Source organism: Podarcis raffonei, chromosome 18, assembly GCF_027172205.1.
Source record: "Podarcis raffonei isolate rPodRaf1 chromosome 18, rPodRaf1.pri, whole genome shotgun sequence".
Taxonomy (NCBI): Eukaryota; Metazoa; Chordata; class Lepidosauria; order Squamata; family Lacertidae; genus Podarcis; species Podarcis raffonei.
The window spans coordinates 12,147,459-12,164,854 of NC_070619.1; the positions used below are offsets into that span (position 1 = coordinate 12,147,459).

Sequence of the window (17,396 nt, forward strand, 5' to 3'; positions counted from 1 at the left end):
CACACACCAGTCCATGATAATCGCTGCTGCCATCCCTGGCAGGGTCTCTCACCTGCCTTGCCTTCCTGGTTTCTGGGCTTGGGCTTTTAAAGGAAGAGTTGTTCCTGAGGGGAAAACCCACCCCACTCATACAATGATAACGATGTCCTCCAAATCTGGGGACTCCCAACTAATAATAAAGATGATAATCGTGTCCTCCAAATCTGGGGTTTCCAACGAATAATGATGATAATCATGTCCTCTAAATCTGGGGGTCTGCCAGCTAATAATAAAGATGATAATCGTGTCCTTCAAACCTAGGGTCTCCAACTAATAATATTGATCTTAATGTCCTCTAAATTTGGGGTCTCCAACTAATAATAATGATGCTGATAGCGTCCTCCAAACCTGGGGTCTCCCAACTGGTGTTTTGTGCCCCTGGTCATGGCCTGCTGCAAGGTGGGTCGCCATGCAGGTCTGTGGTGAGAGAGTTGAGAAGTGGGTGCCCAGGTGCATGGTTTGGTGAAAAGCAGGCCCTGGGTGCAGAGAGATGGAAGATCCCTGCTGTAAGTGGGCAAGTTGCAAGAGAGGGGAGGGCTGGGGTGGGTGGGGAAGGGCTCATTGGTACTGTGGATCACTTGCTTTGCATGCAGAAGGTCTCCGCTGAAGGCTGGGGAATTATTTCCTGGTCAGCTGCTCTGCTGCCGGTCAGTCTAGAGACAGTGCTGAGCTCTAGGGGCCCAGTGGCCTGACTCGGGCGCGGAGGTGAAGGACTGCAGCTCAGAGGGCCTGCCTCGAATGCAGAATGATCTCCAGGTAGGACCCGTGAGCCCTGGGCCCTGCAGTCATCATAGGCAACGTCGAGTTGGCTGGAGCAATGGCATGACACAGTGTGAGGCAGCAGCTTCCAGCTGAAATGAGAGCCACGAGGTCAGGAATCTTGCTTTTATTTCTAAGGAAAGGGCCATTGCTCAGTGGCAAGGTATCCCCTTTGCTCGTGGAACTACAGTGTCTCCAGGTGCGGGTTTGGAAGACCCCTGGGTTGGGACCCTGGAGAGCTGCTGCCAGTCTGTGCAGGGAGTGCCGAGCTGGGTGGACAACCTGGCCTGCACCAGTGCAAGGCGTTGCTCTGGGGCGTTGGGCTCTCCTTCAACGGGTTTCCTGCCGCCTCTGCCAGCTCGTCCTCCTCCCTGGGCTTCTCACCTGCTAACATAATTTCCTCTTTTCTTTCTTCCCATCTCATCCTGCAAAAGTAAAAATCTCCCTTCTGCTGCTGAAATGCCAAGTATCCGGTTTGTTTTCCCTTGGGCCTCCTTTTCCCTCTCCACCCACTCGGGTCTGCAAAGAAGGGGAGTCAGGATGATTAGCCCCACATGTATCCTCTGGGCTCGACCTTCCGCTTGCAGTTGCCCCCCCCCCGGCCCATTCCCGTTTTATTAGGCCAGCAGGTGCTTCCCCCCCCCCCTCATCTCCTTGCCAGTGGGTCCTTTCCTGTGCTCCTGCTCCAGGCCCCAACACATGCCAGTCTGACCCCCTTTCCATGTTACTTGGGAGCAGCAGTACCCCAAGCCCCGGTGGCTTAGACCCCGGCTGTAGACTGTGGCTCCTCCTTGCCATGTAATGCTGCACCCCCTTTCCCACATGCCCCCCGCCACCTGTCCGTGGTGGCACTTGTTCCATGCCCTGCATTTATGGCGTTCACTTTGTGGAGTCTTGCTATCAGGGAGCACTACCTTGGGCTTGTATAGGAGGCCCTGTTTTCTGTAGGGTCGGGCAGACATGTCTCCTAATAGTATAAGGGGGGGGTTGCGCTCACCTGCTGGTCTCATCACCCCTCTGCTTGCGCCTTGACGGCTGCTGGTCCTTTGGAATGAGCACCACCACATTGGCCGCACTTGGCGCAGAGGGGCTTAAACCGGCCACTCCCTCGGGCTTGCGTCTTTCTGAACGGCTGCTCCTCTTGCGCCTTCCCCCCCTCGCCCTGCAGACTCCCCCCTTCACGCTTTCTGTGCCTGCTGCCTGCGCTTTAACCCCCGCCCCCAATTCCCCTCAGATCTTTCGCACGGGATGAAATCGTGCAAGATGCCCGGGGACACAGGAAGATGCATTGTGCGAAGCTAGGCCCTTGGTCTCTCTGTCTGTCTGTCTTTCTCTCTCTTTCTATTCTGCCTTCTGACTGGCAGTGGTCCTCCAGGGTTTCGGCCTCGGGGGGGGGGTCCTTTGCTCCATCCCTGCACTGGAGTTGTTCCTTCAGGGGGTGGGGCCTGACCCGAGCCCTTCTGCATGCAAAGCCCTTTTTGATGTGTCTTTGCCTGGTGACGCCTAAAAGAGCCCTGAGCAAAAGGGGGAAAGTTTTTCTCCAGGTGAGCCTTCCAGGGGAGGCACCTTGGAAGAGAAGGCCCTTCCTCTTCGGTGACCTTTAAAGGAGGCTAAGGGCCGCAGAGGCCAGTTTTCATACCCAGTCAGGCTATGGCAGGAAGAGATGTTGACTTTTAGGGACTGGCAGAGTGTCTTCAGGGCCGATTTCTGCCGTTCTCGCTGTGACTTTATGATGCATGGGGTGCCACTGGGAGCCTCTTAAGGACCCCGACCCCGGCCAGTGAACGCCACTGGTGATTGAGGCACAAGTCCAGAAGCAAAGGGTGGTTGTCATTCGGCTTCTGACTCGCTGGGTGGCTGGACTTGCCTCTCAGCAGCGGAGGGAGTTGGGGCAGCCTTCAAAGTCAGCCGGATCCATTCATTTCAGCAGGTCTACACTGAGCTCTCCTAGCGTCGCAGGGTGCGTGGTGTTTGGCGCACGCTCCCGCCCAGAGCCTCACATTTAACTGCTCTCTTTCTCTTCCAGATTCGTAACATGGTGGCAGTACTGGAAGTGATCTCCAGCCTGGAGAGGTACCCCATCACCAAAGAGGCCCTTGAGGTGAGTCCTCATTCACCTCCTGGTGGAAATAGCAAAAGCTGCACGGCGGCACTCATTTTTATTTCTTAAAATTTGTTCTCCATTGATGGTAAAAACAAAAAGGAAACCGCCGAAGCGGTGTACAAAAGATAAAAGGGTGAAACAGAGAACAAAATGCGCAACCGTGCTTTAAAACGCATAACAGTTAAAGCGCTGAAATAGATTCAAATCATCTCAGCTTTCTAAGCATCTGAGCAGGCTTGTCTAAACAGGACCGTTTTTAGCAAGCGCTGGAAAGAGTACGGCGAAGGCGCCTGCTTGATCTCAATAGGCAGGGAGTTCCAAAGGATCCACACTGCCTCTCTGAAAAACTGGGTTCTTTCGGGTGCAGAACAGGCACCTGCAGCCGTGCCAATTCCGCCTATCAAAGGGTTCGAGTGGGACCACCTGTTGGGTAAGGTGATCTCACAGCTAAACTGGTCCCAAATTGTTAAAGGGCTCTAAATAGGAACGCCTTGAACTTGGCCCAGTTGCAAACGGGCAACCAGAGCAGATGTCTGAGCACAGGAGTTATGCGCCGACAAGGCCTCGCTCACGTTCAGCAATCGTGCTGCAGCATCCTGCACCAGCTGCAGCTTCTGGGTCAAATGCAAGGGAAAACCCCTCAGAGAGCACATCATAATTAACCCAGCCTTGAAGTGACCTTGGGTAAGCACAAGGTTTATGGTCTGCAGGAGCTCCCGCCTGGCCTTGCTAGCAAACCCCAAAATTGTAGTTGCCAGGACCTTTGCTGGTTTGGCTTCTGTCTGAAGGGTTGGCTGGTGCATGGCCTGCTTTCTCCCCCCCCCCCCAAAAAAAAACCACACTGACATGTTGACCATTTTGCAGCTTTAAGCAAGTATGATGGGTCGCCGTATCCCGTGACGGCGGACTTGTACGGGCTGCGCCTTCTCGGCTGCCCTGGTCTTCCTCACACATCTCCTGGGTTTCCAAGCATCCTCACACAGCTCTGCAGTTGTGTGGCACCCCCTTCCCCAGACCCGGGGGAGGTGAACAGCTGACTCAGCCTTGTGGGACTCCCTGGGAGGGTTGGCCGCTTGTCCGAACACGTTGCAGCCCACCTGCCTCCTCCAAACGGGGGAATTCCGTGGAAGCGTCCCCAGTGCTCACTGTGCCAGCGTCGGCCGGAGATACGGAGACTGATTTTCACAGCTGCCTCGCGTTGCTGCAGTCCTTAGCCGCTCTGGTCGTTTCTGCAAATGCCAGATGGCTCGCAATTCTCTTTCCAAGCCTCGCGGGCTTGCGATTGTCTCAGTCTTGAGAGGCCTGTTCTGTGTAGGGAGCTGAGGAGACATGCAAACTGGCAGGAGGGTTTTCTGGAGAACTTACCCACTCCCCTGATTTGGTGGGTTTGATTTAGTTGGCTGAAATATTTAGCAGGACAAAGCTGAGAGTTTGTCTTGTTCGTTTTATGAGCTCAGTCCCCAGACTGCCCAAACGAACTGAAATGTTTGTTTCAGCAAAAAGACACTTGGTGTGTTGATACTGCAGTCAAACTGAAAGCTTTGTTTCTATAATTATTATTATTATTATTATTATTATTATTATTATTATTATTATTATTTAGTACAGTCGTACCTTGGTTTGTGAACGCCGCAAACTCGGAAGTGAGTGTTCTGGTTTGCGACCATTCTTTGGAACCCGGACATCAGACGCAGCTTCCGATTGGCTGCAGGAGCTTCCTCTTGCGGCCAATCGGAAGCTGCGCCTTGGTTTCCAAATGTTTTGGAAGCCGAGCGAACTTCCGGAACGGTTTCCGTTCGACTTCCGAGGTACGACTGTATTAACGGTGTGTTTTAAGACACCACAGCGGCAGGTCTTTCCTTTACACTGCGTAGATTTTGAAAAGTGGAAGTGCTGAAAGCTTTTAATTCTAGCATGGCTATATAATCTGTGGGAAGAGGTGGCAGCAACTTGGATCCTGACTTATGATTGCTTCCAGTTGTCCGATTCTCTTTGCCATTCATTAAGTTATAGAGTAATTTTCTCAACTGAGGAGCTCCTTAGAATTGAGGGGGGGGAGGAATCCACAGGGAAAATAAGGCAGCAGCTAATTTCTGGCAAAATCTCCACCGCACCAGTGTGCATATCAACACACTTGTGCAACCATTGACCCTTCTTGGTAGTGCGCCTCCCCGCTCATAGAGCAGCGGTTTTCAACCAGGGTGCTGTGGCACCCTGGGGTGCCTCGAATTATGGTCAGGGGTGCCATGGGCAACACTGGCCTCTGTCCCTCGCTCCTCGGATGCCCTCTCTGCCTTGAGGAGAGGAGGCAGAGGGAACACTCCCCAAGGGAGGGTGTTTGGAAAAGGGTGAGGCTGCCAGCTCTGCAGGCAAGGGGTGACATAACTGGGCTACTGAGCCCCACCAGGGTGCCGCAGAAAGAATGTAGTTGCTCAAGGAGCCGTGGACTCAGAAAGGTTGAAAACCTCTGTCATAGGGTGCTGTGTGTCCACATGTGTCACAGGTAGCCACCCACTCAGACTCCAAATTCCTCTTATTGGAGGGAGACCTTCCTGGGACAGGAGAAGCTGCCTCCTGCTGCTTTTGACAGGTGCATGGGAGCCTTTGCCAGCCCGGCACCTCCCTTGTGTTTTGGAAAACAACTCCCATCAGCCCCGGTTCCATTTGGCCACACCGGCTGGGGACGATGGGACCTGTAGTCCGAAACATCTGGCCGCTGAAGGTGGGGTGATGCAGTATGCAGATATCTTGCAAAGTAACATTCCCTCCCCACTTTTCTCTCTTGTTCCTTTCCCCAAAAAAACTCCACAGGAGACGCGGCTGGGGAAACTCATCAACGACGTGAGGAAGAAAACCGAGAATGTGGAGCTGGCCAAGCGGGCTAAGAAGCTGCTGCGGAACTGGCAGAAGCTGATTGAGCCGGGGGCGCCCAGCGAGGGGGCCGCCAGGGGGCCGTCCAACCCGCCGGGGTCTGCCAACGGCGGCGGGGCCCACAACTGCCGGGTGGAGACTCCTCCGGCGGGGGTCGGGCAGAAGCCCACGCAAGATGCGAAGGTCCGGAACGACGTCCAGAAGCTGCACTCCCCGAAGCAGTTGGCGGAGAAGCCGGCAGCCCGGAAGAGGCGGGGGGAGCCGCGCGATGGCCTGGCGGGGGCGCCTCTCCTGCCTCTGCCGAAGGCCTCCAAGGCCTGCTTCGAAGTGTTACAGAACTCCTCGCCGCCCCCGACGAATGGGATCGGGGGCAGCAGCCCGGACAGCTTCCCCAGCCCGCCGGACGCCGGCCTGCCCGCCGAGCTGGTCGAGGGCGACAAGCTCAGCAAGATCCCCATCAACGCGGTGCGCCCCCACACCAGCTCCCCGGGTCTCTTCAAGCCCTCTGCTTCGTCCCTGCTGAAGGTGGCGCTGCTGGTCCAGCAGGAGAAGGAGGAGGCGCCCGCAGCCGGCCAGCCCAAGAGCCCCCGCTGCTCCTCTTTCAGCCCCAGGCACGTTCGGGCGGAAACGTTTTCCCGGCAGCACACCACCTACTCGCCCAAGGGCTTGCCGCCTGCCCCTTCGCCGACGAGGCCACCACCCGTCCCGGACACTCCCACCGGGGCTCCCTTGTCGCCCCCTGCCCTCGTGCAGCCGGCGCTGGAGAAGCGGCTGGAGGCCCATCCGCAGGCGGGGCTGGAGACGCCCCTGCACGGCATCCAGGAGGCGCCGGCAGGCCGGCTGACGGCGGGGCCCCCTCTGAGCAGCGGGGCGGGCCCCCTCCTGGCGGAGCCCTTGCTGGCAGGCTTCTCGCCGGACGCATGCCGGGCGGACAGCGACGGCGCCGCCTCGGGGTCGGACAGCAAGAAGAAGAAGAAGTACCGGCCCAAGGACTACGTGGTCAACTTGGACGGGCAGGCGCTGGAAGGGGGGGTCAAGCCGGTGCGGTTAAAAAAGGAGCGGCGGCTGACCTTTGACCCCATGACGGGCGAGATCAAGCCCCTGGCGCAGAGGGACTCCTTGCCCTCGGCGGCCCACCCGCCCGCTCTCCCCGAGCAGCAGCACAGGACAGGCGCAGGGGAAGCCGCCGAGCCCAAGCCCCCCCTGCAGAGCCCCTTTGAGCAGACCAACTGGAAGGAGCTGTCCCGGAACGAGATTATCCAGTCCTATTTGAACCGGCAGAGCAGCTTGCTCTCCTCTTCCGGGGTACAGACTCCGGGCGCTCACTACTTCATGTCCGAGTACCTGAAGCAGGAGGAGAGCACCCGCCGGGACGCCCGCAAGACCCACGTCCTGGCGCCCCACAGCAAGCCCACGGACTTGCCCGGGGTGACCCGGGAGGTGACGCGGGGCGACCTCGACAGGATTTGCGGCCACCACTGGCCGGGCGTGAATGGTTGCTACGACACACAGGGTAACTGGTATGATTGGACGCAGGGAATATCCCTCGACCCGCACGGGGACGACGGGCGCCTCAACGTCCTGCCTTACGTCTGCCTGGACTGAGCGCCGGGGTGCTTCTGACGCAAGGGGCAGTTCGGTGCCAGCAGGCGGGGGCGGCGGCAACGGCTGCCCACCCCTCCGCCCCCCGTTGTGCTGAAAAAAAGGCTCATCCAGCAGAGAGAAAGAGAGAGGGAGGGAGGGGGAGAGAGAGAGAGAGAGAGCTGGACCCCGGCAGTTCCTTCTTCCCTAGGTTTCTTCCTAATTATTCTTTTCTTTTTTTGTGAAGTGCTGCTACCAGTCTACTAACAAAATTGCAAAGCGGGAGGAGGCGCAGAACAGAGGTTTGATTTAAACAGAGGCAACGGAAAGAGTTCCAAACTCTTAGCCAGCCAGCTCTGAAAAAAACACAAAAAGAAAAAAAAGTGTTAGGGTTTTCATTTTATTTTATTTTTCGTTTCGAAAGGTGAAAATTATTTCCAGTGATTGGCGGGTGCCGAAATCCGAGGGCAGGCAGGAGGCAGGGAGAGGAATGGCAGGAAGCAGGAGGTTTTAACGAAGAGTAGCCGTAGCCTATTTATTTTTGTCCCCGATTTTGTTTGTTTTTTTCTTGGAAAGGGAGTAAGGATGATAATAACAACAGTGAGATGGTTTGAGATGAAACTGTGCAAAAATCCTGTGGTCAGTAGTTCTTCCTGGCGTCACATCTGTCTCCAGAAAAAGGCGTGTGGTTTGCGGTGAGGGGTGCCAGTCTGCCAGGGTAGGCAGGAGGTAGTGCCCACCTTCAGGTTAGCATTCGACAAATACCCCTTCCTTCCTTCCTCCTTTCTTGGTGGGGTCTAATCAGATCTTTGGCTTCAGCCTAAGAAATGCTGCACCGCTACCCTTCGCCAGCCTGAGTGTGTCTTCCCGGAATTCTTTCTGCACATTTTTAGGGAGAGGCAAGGGGGGGAACCCTCTCTCCTCCGCTGCCCCCCACGTTAAAAAAAGGCAAAATCCAAACCGTACAGAGGGTGCTACTTTTGTCCTGTGAAAGGAGGGGAGAGGGAGAGAGATTGGGGAAGCCTGTTCTGCAATGCTGGAAAATACACTTGTTACCATTCCTTTTTAGATAATTTGTTTGCCTTACGGAGATCTATCACAAAAAAATTTTAAAAAAAGAGAGGGAGAAGAAGAAAAAGAAGAAGCGCGACTTGCAAAAGCGAAACAGAGCCTTAGTGAATGTACAGTAACTATCCTAGACTTCTGCGTTCCTGGGACGCAGAAGGGAGCAACTTTGCTATTGGTCCTTTAAGTGGACACGTTGTGATATACATGTGGAAATAAAACAAAAATTTGCACAAAAGCACAGGCTGTCGTTTTTGAAAAAAGGGAAGTTCCCGGAAAGTTGGCCAACTTGAGTAAGGCAGCTTCCTGTAGCCGGAGGACTCGAGTCTCCGGCTGATTCTGGACTACAGTCCCCATCATCCCTGACCGCCAGTCCTGGGAGTTGTAGTATTCCCACAACCCAGGTGTAGCGTGTGCTTGCTCCCTAGCTGTTGCCGGCCTGCTGCTTCCATCAGCCCTGGCTGCTGGGAGTTGTAGTCTAAAGCGCCTGGCGAGGGCAGTACAGAAAGAACAAGGAGATGTGCGTTTCGCCCCCTGATGCTCCTGAGCCTACAGCGTGGTGTCAGTGGGCTACAACTCCCACCCTCTCTTACTGGCTGGGGGTGCTGGGAGTTGTAGTCCAATAACCTCCAGAGAGGGGGACCATGTCAATTACCTACAATCTATAGAACTGGGATGGGTCGGAGCCTTTGGTCCTTCTGATGTTGGTCCAGGAACATCATAATCCCTGACCGCTGGCCCTTCTGGCTGGGAGTCCCAATGATAACATCCAGAAGGTTACTTCCCTTGCTATTTTTCTGGTTTTAGAAATACAGTGGTACCTTGGAAGTCAGACGGAATCCGTTCCGGAAGTCCGTTCGACTTCCAAAAATGTTTGGGAACCAAGGCGCTGCTTCTGATTGCCTGCAGGAAGTCAGAAGCCGCAGAAGCCGTGCTGGACGTTCCAAAGAACGTTCGAAAACCAGAACAATCACTTCCGGTTTTCGATCGCCCAGGAGCCGAAACATTCGACTCCCAAGGCCTTTGAAAACCAAGGTACGACTCTGTCTCCTTTGAGCAAGTTTGTGAAGACGGGACGTGTGCAAATTTGTTTTTGGACTTCAGTGCCAAAGGAACTGATTTTTTTTTTATTAAAAATTTTCTTTTAGTCAAAAGGGGTTTGCGATTAACAAGGCGGCTGGTTTCCAAGTAAGTGATTTATTTATTTTTAATGCAAGTGCACCTCACCACCTCCGAGCCTTATTTGGGACCAGTTTCTGTGCACAAATCCAGCAACTGAAGCTTCACCCCCCCCCCCGCATTTTTACCTCCTTGGCATATTAAGTTTTTCCTCTGTGGAACTTCTGCACATTCTCAGTTGTTAAAACCACTGCAGCAGGGCAAGGAAAGCAAAGAGAGGAGAGCCCTCGCCCCTCTTTTTCACCACTGGGGGGGGCTTCTACCCTGCATTGCGGTGGTACCCAGTTCAGGGAGCAGAATCAAGAAGGGCCAGTGGCTATATTTTTGCCCCTTGTGGTCTCTCGCTAATTTTAATTGAACACTGCATGCCTTGAATCCATTTGGGGGGGGGGTCTTTGCACTGCAATGAAGAATGCGCCTGGTTCAAAAAACAGCTGGAGACCCAAGTTTGGGAAACACAGTGGAAGGTCCCAGGGCTTACGTAGTGAACCACCCTGAGACCTGCAGATATAGTACTGTATACACATAATATAATAAGAAGAAGAATACTTGTCTAAGGAGACAGGACAAATAAAGATAAATGTAGGTTGTATATATCAAAATATTGAAAATGCCTAAATAATAATAATAATACTAATACTCGCCCGGGGAAATGGGACTAATACAGATAAATGTAAGTCGTATATCTTCTTTGGCAATCACTCGTAGCCAAACAAGATTGTCTCCATACCAGATACGGAGGTCCAGCTCTGAGGGCCTTCTGCCGGTTCCCAGTGAGAAGTGAGGTTACAGGGAACCAGGCAGAGGGCCTTCTCAGTGGTGGCGCCCTCCCATCAGATGTCAAGGACATAAACAACTGCCTGACTTTTAGAAGAAATCGGAAGGCAGCCCTGTTTAGGGAAGTGTTTAATGTTTGATGCTTTGTCGTGTTTTTAATATTCTGTTGGGATATTATTATTATTATTATTATTATTATTATTATTATATTGAAAATGCATAAATAATACAATAATAATAAATAAATTTATCATTTGTTTATTATTATTATTATATTTATTATACCGATAAGAATCCTTGCCCAGGGAGAAAGGACTAATAATGATTAAATGTAAGTCATGTATATAAAAATATTGAAAATGCATAAAATAATAATAGCAGGAAGAGGAACAGCAGCAGGGCATCCCAGGCCCCGCCCTCTCTTTCCCAGGCCCCGCCCCTTTGTGGGCGCGGCCTCTGACGCAACAACCTACCTCCTTCAGTCCCCGCCCCTTGTGGGCGTGGCCACTCACATCTTCCGGCCGCTTGTCCCCGCTCGGCTCCCGTAGCCACGTCCGCTTCCGTCGCCGGGCGGAAGTGACGCGGCGGAGCGCGCCGGGGAGCGAGCGGCGGCCGAAAGGGGCCGGATCCGGCTCGGGATGGCGTCGTCCTCGTCGCCGCTGCTGCCTCCGCCGGCCCTGCTCGCCCCTTCCCCGTCGCCCCTCCCTCCCGGCGCGTCCCCGCCGCCCCCGGGCGCGCCCCCGCCGCCCCGCCCCCGAGGAGGAGGAGGCGCGCCCCCGCCGCCGGGGGTCTTCCGCGTGCCCGCGCTGTGCCTGGCCTGGTACGCGCTGAGCGCCGGCGGCAACGTGGTGAACAAGGTGCTGCTGGGCGCCTTCCCGCGGCCCGTCACCGTCTCGCTCTGCCACGTGCTGGGCCTGGTGGCGCTGCTGCCCCCCCTGCTGCGCGCCTGGCGCGTGCCCGCCGCCAGCCCCGCCCAGCTGCCCCCGCGCGCCTACCCCAGGCTCATCCTCCCGCTCGCCTTCGGGAAGTACCTGGCCTCCGTCTCCGCCCACGTCTCCCTCTGGAGGGTGCCCGTCTCCTACGCCCACACCGGTACGGGGCTCCGGGGCATGGGCAGAGGGCCTGGCGAGGGAGGGAGGGAGGGTGAAGTTGGTCCTAGGATGGCAGAGTTGGGAGGGCACCCCCACGATCATCTAGTGCAGCCCTACAAAGGGGGCAGGTCCTCTGCTCCTGGGAATGTGCAGAGTGCCTGGAAAGAAAGACAGAAATTGGTGCTAGAATGGCAGAATTGGGAGGGCACCCCCCATGATCATCTAGTCCAGCCCTATAAAGGGGGCAGATCCTCTGTTCCTGGGAATGTGCAGAGTGCCTGGAAAGAAAGAAGTTGATGCTAGAATGGCAGAATAGGGAGGGCACCCCCACGATCATCTAGAGTAGCCCTATAAAGGGGGCAGGTCCCTTGCTCCTGGGAATGTGCAGAGTGCCTGGAAAGAAAGAAGTTGGTGCTAGAATTGTAGAATAGGGAGGGCACCCCCACGATCATCTAGTCCAGCCCTATAAAGGGGGCAGGCCCTCCGCGCCCTGTTGCTCCTGGGAATGTGCAGAGTGCCTGGAAAGAAAGACAGAAGTTGGTGCTAGAATGGCAGAATTGGGAGGGCACCCCCATGATCATCTAGTCCAGCCCTACAAAGGGGGCAGGTCCTCTGCTCCTGGGAATGTGCAGAGTGCCTGGAAATAAAGAAAGAAGTTGATCCTAGAATGGCAGATCTGGGGCTTTCAATGCCACCAGCCCATGACAGGGCCTTCTTGGTGCCAGCCCTCTCCTTGCGAACATTATGTGTAACTGAACAGCAGCTGGAAGAAACGGAAAGATATTGCTTCCGGCCGCATTGAAATCATTGGTTTGAGGGTGTTTCGTGTTTAATTTCTTTTGGGGGGGAAAGAAAAAGCATTGTCCTGTTAACCACAGTAATAAATAGTGGGTCAAATCTAGCATTTGTCAAGCTCTTGGGTATTTTATTTATTAAACCTATTGGACAGGACCACATTATGCCCATTCATCTCACTGTGTTTGCTCTGCGTAAATCTCTTAGATGGGATACAACCCAAGTAAGGTGCTGAAATATTGGGTGGCTTCCTGCCCGCTTTGGTTTTGGGGTCCCTTGTGAAGACTCACTCTGTGCGGTCATTCTCCCTCGTGTTTCCCATGGGCTTCTGTCCTCTGCATGCAGAAGTCCCGGGTTCAATCCTAGCCCCCACCTCCAGCTGGGACTGGCAGAGATTCCTGCCTGAGAACCTGCACAGCCATTGCTACCAGTTGGTGTAGACAGTCCTGTGCTTGATGGAGCTACAGCTCCCTGCGTTCCTCCTCGCCAGCCTTCTCTTCCGGCTCCGCTCTGCCTCTCTAACCTCCTTCTCCTTTCAGTCAAAGCGACGATGCCGATCTGGGTGGTGCTGCTGTCGAGAATCATCATGAAGGAGAAGCAGACAACCAAGGTAAGAGGGAGGAGGAGGGAGGAGGAACGGTGGGCGAAACGTCACCCTTCTTTCTGCAGACAAACTCCCTGGCCCTGAATGGGGTCAGTCTGCCCCCGAAGGACCAGGTGCACAGCCTGGGGGTCATTTTGGACTCACTGCTGTCCATGCAGGTGCAGGTCAATTCTGTCTCCACTGCGGTTGTCTAACTCCGCAGTGGTTCATATTCTGGTTATCTCCCACTTGGGACTGCTGCAATGCGCTCTATGGGGGGGGCTCCCTTTGAAGGTGACCAACTAATCTAGAAGGCACCTCCCAGATTGGTGACTGGGTGCGGCCACTGGGACCATATTCTCCCAGTACTGAAAGACCTACATTGGCTCCCGGGACGTTTCCGAGCACAATTCATAGGGTTATTGCTGACGGTTAAAGCCCTAAACAGCTTCAGTATACCTGAAGGAGCATCTCCACCCCGGACACCGGGGTCCTCCTCCCAAGGGCCTTCTGGCGGTTCCCTCCCTGCGAGAAGTGAGGTTACAGGGGAGCAGGTGGAGGGCCTTCTCGGTGGTGGCGCCCGCCATGTGGAATGTCTTCCTGTCCGATGTCGAGGAGATAAAGAACCGCACAACTTTTAGAAGGCATCTGAAGGCAGCCCTGTTTAGGGAAGTTTTTTATGTTTGATGTTTATCGTGTTTTTAATATTCTGTTGGGAGCTGCCCAGAGTGGCTGGGGAAACCGAGTCAGGGGGGCAGGGTACAACAAACAAGTTATTATTATTATCTTTGGGATGGCGACTTCAGGGCCCTTCTTTCCCACCTGAAGTGCTTTTCCCCTCCTTCCTCCCCCCAGGTGTACTTATCCCTCATCCCCATCATCGGGGGCGTCCTGCTGGCCACGGTCACAGAGCTGTCCTTCGACACATGGGGGCTCATCAGTGCCCTGGCTGCCACGCTCTGCTTCTCCCTCCAGAACATTTTCTCCAAAAAGGTACCGTCCACGTTGCCTCTCGCGTTCTGCTCGGCAGGGACAGCTGCGCCACCGGCCTCAGGGACAGAAACCGGAATGGGTGCCTTGGGCCTGGGAGTCTTTTGCCAGCCCAAAACCAGCCCCTGCCCATTCCGGCTAAATCGCACTGGCGCTTGGGTTGCAGAAGAACCAGTGGTGCCCTGGTGGTGGTGGTGGTGATTTGTGGAAGATAATAGGCATCGTATTCTAGAGTCTAGAGCGTTACCATCCTTGCACCCCTCCATTTTTGAGCCTGTAAGATCCAAGATGCCCCTAACCTCGGTTTTCGAGCGTCTCGGGAGCCGAACAATTCGGAACCTGGGCGCCGATAACCCGGACGTAGTTGTTTCCATTTTCGAACTCGCCTCGGAAATCAAACTGCTTCCAAAGCAGGTTTTTTTCTCCGTTGAAATTGCTACCCACCCGCTGCGCCTCAGTTGTCGAGCGTTTATCGGAAATCGAACGGTTCTGCTGTATATACAAACGGAATGCACAACTCCATTATTCCTAGGAGAAATGCCCCTGGTCCTTTTGGGGAAAATGATCTGTTAGAACACGTTCGTTACAAGCCATCTCGCACAACTGCCCCATCCTCCTTTTCCCAGTGGAAGCGAGCGAGGCAGCGCTCTGTGTTGAAACAGAGACCGGCCTCTTTTTCCCTGTGGGTGCTGAGCAGGAGGGGGAAGCAAGTCGAAAGTGCCCCTCCCTGATCTCTTTCTCCGTCCTTGCAGGTGCTGAGGGACTCCCGGATCCACCACCTGCGCTTGCTGAACATTCTGGGCTGCCACGCGGTCTTCTTCATGATCCCCACCTGGGTCCTGGTCGACCTCTCCGCCTTCCTGGTCGAGAACGACTTGGTGAGTTCCCGGGGCAGGGAGGTCCTTTCCCTTCCTCTACGTGGGGCTACCTTTGAAGGTGACCCGGAAACTGCAACTACTCCAGAATGTGGCAGCCAGACTGTGGACTGGGAATGGAGACCATATAACACTGGTCCTGAAAGACCCACATTGGCTCCCAGGACGTCTCCGAGCACAATTCAAAGGGTTGGTGCTGACCTTGAAAGCCCTGAACGGCCCAGTAGACCTGAAGGAGCGTCTCCACCCTGGACACCGGGGTCCATCTCCCGAGGGCCTTCTGGCGGTTCCCCCCCTGTGAGGTTACAGGGAACCAGGCAGAGGGCCTTCTCAGTGGTGGCACCCACCCTCAGGAATGCCAGGTGTCAAGGAAATAAACAACTACCTGTCTTTTAGGAGACTTCTGAAGGCAGCCCTGTTTAGGGAAGTTTGTAATGTCTGATGTTCTATTGTGCTTTTAATATTCTGTTGGAAGCTGCCCAGAGTGGCTGAGTGGATGGGTGGGGTATAAGTAATAAATTATTATTATTATTATTATTATTATTATTATTATTATTATTATTATTCCTACCGGAGTCTTGACAGCCTCCAGGAGTGACCGAGGGGCTGGCGGGTAAACTCCCCGCTGTCCCTTGAACCCTGCCTCCCTTGCAGAGCTCAATGGCCCATTGGCCGTGGACCCTGCTTCTGCTCACCATCAGCGGCTTCTGCAACTTCGCCCAGAACGTCATCGCCTTCAGCATCCTCAACCTCATCAGCCCCCTGAGCTACTCAGTCGCCAACGCCACCAAGAGGATCACGGTCATCAGCGTCTCTCTGCTCATGCTCAGAAACCCCGTGACCTCGACCAACGTCCTGGGAATGATGACAGCCATCCTGGGAGTCTTCTTGTACAACAAGGTAGGCCTCGGCGGAGAGCCAAAAGGGCGCCTCTTTTTTTGGGTGGGGAAGGCAGCACTTCCTGCTCGCGATTCCCCAGTATACTGTCTCTGACAGTGGAGGGAGGGAGGGAGAGGGTTGCCTTTGTAGCCGATTACCGTCTGTGACCTTCGCTGTCCATTCATCTGATCCCCCTTATTCTTGTTTTTATTTTGATTGTGTATTTCACGTTTTTGTGTTTGCCATTCTCTTTTTTAATATATAGAATATATATTCATATAGAGGGTTGGGCTGGATGACCTTTGGGGGAAACCTCCTGGTTCTCCGAAAGGGAGCCTGACAGAAAGCGCTTTTCTCCCCGCAGACCAAATACGACGCCAACCAGGAGAGGAAGAAGCAGCTGCTGCCCGTCACGACGGGAGACCTCCCCGGCGGCCTGGAGCGCCACAGGAGCCCCCCGGAGAAGACCCAGAACGGACTTTCCTCCTTCCTGCACCACCACGGAGGGGACTTCCAGTACGGCAACCGGGGAGGGGGAGGTGGCGGCGTCCTGGCCGACCACTTCCAGTACAGCCGGCAGAACTACCCCGCGATGTACAGCTCCAGCCGCTACGACATCTAGCGAGAGGCTGGGTCCCGGCCGGCAGAACCCGGGACTCTCTGAGGACGGGGAAGGGTCCTCAAGCACTTGGGAGTGTATGTTTGTGGGCCGGGACTCCCTGTGAGCAGGAGGAGAGGAGGACCGTGTGTGCACTTGGAACAGGAGGAGGAGGGCAGCTGCATGCTGATCAACTTTCTGCCCAGGGACACGGGTGCGGATTGCGGCTGAGCCCCCCAAGCCCAACTTGGGCCTCTGGTTGCCCCTGAACCCGATGGGGGCAGCAGAAAGATGGCCAGTATTCTATTTTTCCTTTTCCCAATTACGGATTTTTGTTTTGTTTTCATTTGGGTTGCACTCTAACTTTTTTATTGTTTCGGTTGCTTTGTCTGGCAGCCGCGCCGGCCTTTGCCAACCTGGTCCCCTCGGGGCTCTTCAGACACCCATCAGCACCCGCAAAGCCCCCTGCGAGGTTCCGGGTCGGCTGAGGCCGAGCTCTGCTGCTGTTTTCAAAGTGCAATTTGCAAGAAGCGTCTTCCTCTCCTCCCTGCGGAGGAGCAGGCCGCTTCTTGTATCCCGCAGCCGTTGCGAGGTTTTGTTTGTGTGTGTGTGTGTGTGTGTGTGTGTGTGTGTGCAGTCGAGTTTGTAGCTGCCTTCTGCTCCGGCTTGTGACCGTCGCAAAGAGATACGGAGAGAGAGCAGCCATCTATTTTAAAATAATAATCATGTTCCGCCAAGCGACGTGTGACAAATTTAGAGATACGCTTCTTAAGCGTTCCCTCTCCCTGCTCACGCCCCGATCCTGTTTTTTAAATCATGAGGTCTAGGAACACTATTAAGACGTCCCCGCCTGCAGCAAAACTGCTCATTTAGGAAAGGGGTTTGGGGTTGCAAAACGACATTTCACCCCTTAAAAATGAATGGATTTGCCGGGCCCGTTAACTCTGAGTAGGGCTGGCCGTGTGTTTGCGAAGTAGCACTGGGCAACAGGGAAGATTCGGAGCCATTTTGGTTTTTTCCTCCCCGGCCTTCCAAAGGGGATCCACTGTGGGTGGGGCCGTTAAAATGTCCAAGCCGGAAACCCCTTTTAAAATAAATCCGTGCGTAATTCTCTGCACGGTTTCATCCCATTTGCACCTTCGCTGTCCAACACAGACCCCTCCTCTGCCTTCTCCTGCGTCCTGGAGCTGTTTCTCCCATTGGGGCTTTG

General features: G+C 54.6%; 2 protein-coding genes across 2 annotated transcripts in view; both read left to right on the forward strand.

Moving 5' to 3' along the window:
* Positions 1-8,657, forward strand: part of MED26 (mediator complex subunit 26) — a 9,322-nt gene extending 665 nt beyond the window's left edge. Inside the window, exons 2-3 of the mRNA XM_053372336.1 lie at positions 2,825-2,899; positions 5,714-8,657. Of these exons, the coding sequence (XP_053228311.1) occupies positions 2,825-2,899; positions 5,714-7,378 (1,740 nt within the window). The 3' untranslated portion in view covers positions 7,379-8,657. The remainder of the gene's footprint in view (positions 1-2,824; positions 2,900-5,713) is intronic.
* A 2,314-nt stretch (positions 8,658-10,971) lies between these two features.
* Positions 10,972-16,310, forward strand: SLC35E1 (solute carrier family 35 member E1). The gene is made up of 6 exons (XM_053372337.1): positions 10,972-11,467; positions 12,801-12,871; positions 13,700-13,837; positions 14,587-14,712; positions 15,364-15,609; positions 15,953-16,310. Exons 1-6 carry the CDS (start codon positions 11,014-11,016, stop codon positions 16,208-16,210), a joined length of 1,293 nt encoding a protein of 430 aa, XP_053228312.1. The 5' UTR covers positions 10,972-11,013; the 3' UTR covers positions 16,211-16,310.
* The last annotated feature ends 1,086 nt before the right edge of the window (positions 16,311-17,396 follow it).